At 44.3% G+C, this 5,503-nt stretch overlaps 1 protein-coding gene across 1 annotated transcript; it reads right to left on the bottom strand.

Moving 5' to 3' along the window:
- Window positions 1-383: 383 nt before the first annotated feature.
- Window positions 384-1,866, bottom strand: MAGEH1 (MAGE family member H1). The gene has a single exon (XM_077146038.1). The coding sequence runs from the start codon at window positions 1,594-1,596 to the stop codon at window positions 937-939; it is 660 nt and encodes a 219-aa protein (XP_077002153.1). The 5' UTR covers window positions 1,597-1,866; the 3' UTR covers window positions 384-936.
- Window positions 1,867-5,503: the final 3,637 nt, after the last annotated feature.

Raw genomic sequence — 5,503 nt, 5'->3', positions numbered from 1 at the left:
TTACTGTTCGCTTTCCTTTGCCAATGTCCCATTTCCCTAACTGAGTTAAGCATTCAAAAGAATACTTAATACAGTTTATCTTCAGAGTACTTTCCGGATACCCCCTTCAACTTCTCCCAAGCTTGCTTAAGCATCCCTTGAAGTTCTATAGCACCCTATGATAGCCGCTTAACAGCCCCATATGCTTACAAAGGTCATGTATGCTTTGTCTATATTCTCAGGGTGCCTCATTCTTACCCCCTATTTACCACATTCTCAGTTTATATATTAGTCTCTCCTATGTGGTGTGGAACATTTTGCAACTGGTGCTGCGTGGTAAGCATATTCCCACAACCTTTTCTAGCGCCTCACACATAACAGGTGGTCAAAAAATGAACAAGGTGTCCTAGTCATTAGGCTTTTATTTTAGTCTACATTCTGCAATAACTGATCAAAATCACGGTAAATGTCAACCTTCTTTACACAACAGCAGACACAAAGGGATGCAGAAAATTCATACATGAATTTTTCTCCCATATCCCCCCCCCCACACACGCACATATTACTGAATATTTCAAACTTTCAAAGAATAATCCTTTTTCAATTTTCTATAATGGACTTTATCACAGAATACGATGAATACACTTCATTTTGTAATGCTAGGAAAACTGTTATCCTAATTATCAATGATGAGAGAAAATTAAAGAAAAAATCCTCTTCTTCAATTGTATCTATGAACAGATTGTGATCGTAATTCGACGACATATTAAAATGAATAAAATTTTACAATATCCAAAGCATATGCTCTATTTCGCAGTTAAACAATTAGCACTAATCACAAATACTAAATATTGTGCCCCTCCCCCAAACCCATCTTTAAAACTGAAGACCCAGGCCATCTACTCCTTGGGGTACCTTTGACTCTTTTCCACCCCCAAGCTTCTGCCCCAGGTTTCTTTAGGGGGCAGAGTAACCCCTAGCACCTGAATTGAGGATAGCCTCAACCTCTGCATCATCGTCTGAATCCCAATCATAATTACATGGCCAGTCCTTGGAGCATCGGTTACGCACCCTTGCCACGAAATGCATGACTTTCAGCTTGCTCGATTCCACGTGAGCTCGAGGACCCCAGAAAAATTCGTATTCCACAGGACTGCTGCGCGGCACTGGCTTATAAATCAGGTACCCTCTGCGCACAAACTCTTCAGTGACGACCTTCTTCGGATCTCCAAAGATGCTGTGCTGCCGACCAGGCTGCATCCCCAACTTCCCCAGGACTTTCCAGACCAAGGCCTCTTTAGCGCTGTTACCCATGATGAAGATGAGGGCTAATATGGACATCAGGAGGCTTTTCTTGGTGCCCTGAAAATTGCTCCGGGCTACCGAGGGCTTTTGCGCTTGAGCAGTGCTCGAGGCTTCTTCAGGGGTGGTGGAGGCTTCCTCCGGGGTGCTCGGGTCTTCCTCCGGGCCGCTCACGTCGTCCTCTGGGGTGCTCGGGACCACAGAGTCGGCCATCGGGGTTTCGGAGGCCTCTGAGGCCTGAATCTTGCGATTATTGCGGTTTTCTTCTGCGGCCCTTGCGTTGCGGCGGCGCCGACTCTTCCGTCCGCGAGGCATGTCTCCCGCTAGGCGCGCAAATCCTACAGCAATCCTGGGAAAGATGCTTGTGGTTTCTGCAGAAAGCAGTTATCTGTACCTTCAAAAGGGGCCGCCGCTGAAGCCACTAACGTCAATACAGTCTTTGCAGCAACTATTCAGGCGTTCTCAAAGCCAAAGCTCGTTCCCAGGGAAGCAGATTTGTGTGAGCAGACGCCACGGGTACTCGCAGCAGTTGCAAGCACCCAAGAAAGCAGAGTGGCTCCGCCTCTCCTGCCACGCACTCACCTAACACCGTAGAGGATGTAGGCGGGTCCTCCAAGGCGACTTCCGCTGGCAGAAAGGAAAAGGGGCAGCCTAAGGCAGGGGTGGGGCGAGGGCAGCAATGACAGCTAGGGGCACAGGGGTTGGGGGATGAGAGTGCGAAAAGATGGCATAGGTTTCCTATATTCTGTAGTCTGGTACAATGTTTCGAAATTGGCTAACGGGTCTTGCAAACAAATAGGACTGCTTCATTCTTCCATAAGGCAGACTTTATGGTGGTTGTGGTGGTAGTGGTGGAAGGGATTTTGTCTTCTTGGAAGGAAGCAGATGGCTTTAGGCTTCCTTTCCTGACTAGGCTTACACACAACATTCATTCACTCGCCCCCGCTTTCAGAAATGGTTTGTGTATTTATTAATTCCTGACCCCGTCTAGAATCCAGAAGATTGTTATGCTGCAATGCCACAGATGAGAGGACTGAGATTGCAAAAGTGAAGAGGGCTCATGAGGTGCAGCGTCTTAAATATTCTATATATTCACAGGATCATTAAGCAGGCAGTGACAGGATCAGGCTCACTGAAGAACAGACCAGACAGGGAACAATTAGGATAAGAAGCAAGAGAGGACATAAGTGAGCCTTAAGGCAGATGCCATGGGGACGGAGAGGCAGAGAGGCATTTAAAGGGTTGTCGTGGTCAAACTTAGGAGACGGACTGGATGGAAGTAGGTAGTGGAGAGTGAGGAGTGGGGAGAGGGTCGTGAAATGCAGGATGGCACTGAGGTTTCTCGGCTCCAGTGAACCTGCATATTTTGCTTCTCTGGGAGCATGGTCTGTATCGTCCCCACTCTGTGCCTTTGCTCACACTGACTCTTCTGCCTGATGTGCTTTTCCTACCATCTCCACCTATCTGAATTCCATCTGCCTGCTCACAGGCCTCATCCTCCTTGTCTTAGTCTGCCCATGAGGGTTAGTCAGTTTTCGCTCTCTTGAGTATCTTTCTTATGTCATTCAAAATGTACCAGGTTGCACAAGTCACTTCATCTCTCTGAACTCAGTTTCCCCCTCTTTAAAGTCGGGTTAATTAATCCTGGCCTGGTAGGATGTGAGAATTAAACAAGATAGTACATGAAGACAGCTTATCACACAGTAAGCACAGACTTTGCCTCTCAATGTGTTTCAAGATGCGTGTGAGAGTAGCATTTTAATAAACATTAGTTGAAGGAGAACAAAATGTAAAAGAGTTTACACACTCTTTTAACTGCACCCTTTTTTATTTATTTGTATTTTTATTTTTTAAAATGCAATTTTATTGAGCTATATTCATATGCCATATAACCATCCAAAGTGTACAATCAGGGGTTCACAGTATCACCATATAGTTGTGTATTCTTCACCACAATCCATTTGTGAACACTTTCGTTGCTCCAAAAAAAATAAAAATGAAAATGAAAAAGAACACATAAACAATCCCATACCCCTTATCCCCCCTATTCTTTATTTTTTTGTCCCTTTTTTATTCATCTCTCCTACACTGGACAGTGTGAGTGTCAGCCCCAAGGTTTTCACAATCACATGGTCACAGTGTAAAAGCTGTATATTAACTGGACTCCTAAAAAGCAAATGAATGCTTTATATCTGTCTGTAAGGAATTAGATGTTTGCTTGGGATAGTAATCCCATTGTGGGGATTTCACCCAGCTGAGTTCCACCTGGCAATGCCCAGTCCTTCTGTCCATGCCTAGAGAGGAAATGCCTGGTATAGTGGAAAGAGCACAAAACTCAGAGCTGGGGATGAGAATTCGGCCCAGCTCATGTCACTTACAAGCCCCATGACCTTGATCAATTCATCAAACATCTCTGACCTCTGTTTGGGTCTCTGTACAAATACAAAAAGCTAACCCTTCCAGGGTTGTCTGCTTGCCAGGTTTGATGAGAGGCTCTCAGGAAATCATGTGCACAAAGTATCTTTCTGACATGCTCAGTGGATGAAAGGGATTGTCATTTAGAGAAAAAAAGTGAACTGTTACAGGCTTATGCAAACATAAAGTGGAATAGGAACTCAAGGAGTGACTGTGATCTTGTACACTCCTACAAGGGTTTTGCAATGAGCTGATGCAGTGCTCTTTGAAGAAAATGTCTGGACAAAAGAGACTGAATAAGGAAATGTCAAGTACTGACTTTGCAACTGAGGCTTGTGACCTGCACGGTAGGTGGGTAAGAGGCAGGAAAGGACGAGGTCAGGTGGAATCCTCCCAAACCTAGCAGTTGATCCTTCCAAATGCCTTGGATGCCTGCTCCAAAGAGGAACTCAGCAGCATGGCCAAACCCTAAACTTGAGGTAGTCAAGTTTCTACATGTCCATGTATACTCCCCATTTCTAGAGGCAGCCTTAACAGCACCACATGCTAGGTGAAGGGCCAATGGGTGACTACTGGTACCCCCTTAGTCTGTGTCAGACTGAGCAGGGTTACCATGCTGGTGTGTCTGGAGTCAAAGAAGATGGATGGGCCAAGGATCCTGGTGGGGAATGGAAGTACTCTGTTTTGGTTTGAATAGTGATTGAAGGAATAATGGTCTTTCTGTGTTGATGTCCTAAGTCTGCAAATTGTCAGGAGAGACACCCGCTGGTTGGTGGGGAAATACTCTGTAGCTTAATGCATGAGTGGTGAGGTGAGGCAAAGTGAAGCATCCTTTGAGCCCTCTTTTGCTTCCTTACATTCTTACCTTGCTCCTCCCATTCTCCTGATCTGGATCGAGGGTTGAAAAGATACATTTCCCCATGTGCCAAAAGTGACCCAGTCGTGGGAGATGACTCCCGGGGATGACCCTGGCCCTGGCACCATGGGATCAGCAATGCCATCCTGACCGAAAGGAGGAAATGAAGTGTAAAAAATAAGGTATCAGTGGCTGAGAGAGTTCAAGTAGAGTCAAGAGGCTACTCTGGGGGTCACTTTTATACAAGCTTCAGTTAGACATTGCTACCTATCATAGTTTGCCAAATCCCAACCAAAACCATTCCTGCCAATCCTAAAGAACACCTAGGGCATTATATAAGATTCTACAAAGATCCCAGGCACTAGGGTAACTTTCCAGAAACCTACAACCTGCAGATAGGTCCCTGGACCAGAGAAATCCTGAAATGCACAGGGGTCAGCCTCTCCAGAACATCAACTAATTCCATCCCCCTGTTCCATATAATTGACAGCCCCTTTCAATATGAAAAAGTTATAATGGGCATAGCCCAAATACCCCTAAAGAGTGGGAGAAAGATCAAAGAAGAAAGTGGAGTTATGCAGAGAATGTAGGGTTTAACAAATACATATGATTGCTGAATCATTATATTGATATTTCTTTTAGTCTCCAGTGTCTTAGAGCAGCTAGGAGTAAAATCATAAAATTGTGGAATTGTAATGTACACCAAACTCTGAAACCTGTTCTACAGCCAACTGTTGTGCTGTGCTTTGAAATTCATTGTTTTTTGTATATATGCTATTTTTCACAAAAAAAGAAAAAAGTCAATTATGATGATAAATGTACAGCTATATGATGATATTTTGAAACATTGATTGTACATGTTGGATGATTACACAGTATGTGAATATATAATATATATATATAAATAAAAAATAAAAACATAAAAAAATTAGAAGTGGCCCAGTAAAGAGG

This window comes from Tamandua tetradactyla, chromosome X (genome assembly GCF_023851605.1).
Source record: "Tamandua tetradactyla isolate mTamTet1 chromosome X, mTamTet1.pri, whole genome shotgun sequence".
NCBI lineage: Eukaryota > Metazoa > Chordata > Mammalia > Pilosa > Myrmecophagidae > Tamandua > Tamandua tetradactyla.
Note: the sequence above shows the minus strand (reverse complement) of the source record. Positions and strands in the feature narration are given on the sequence as shown.

Coding starts and splice junctions, on each gene's coding strand:
- MAGEH1 (XM_077146038.1), bottom strand. CDS start 1,596: ATGCCTCGCGGACGGAAGAGTCGGCGCCGCCGCAACGCAAGGGCCGCA.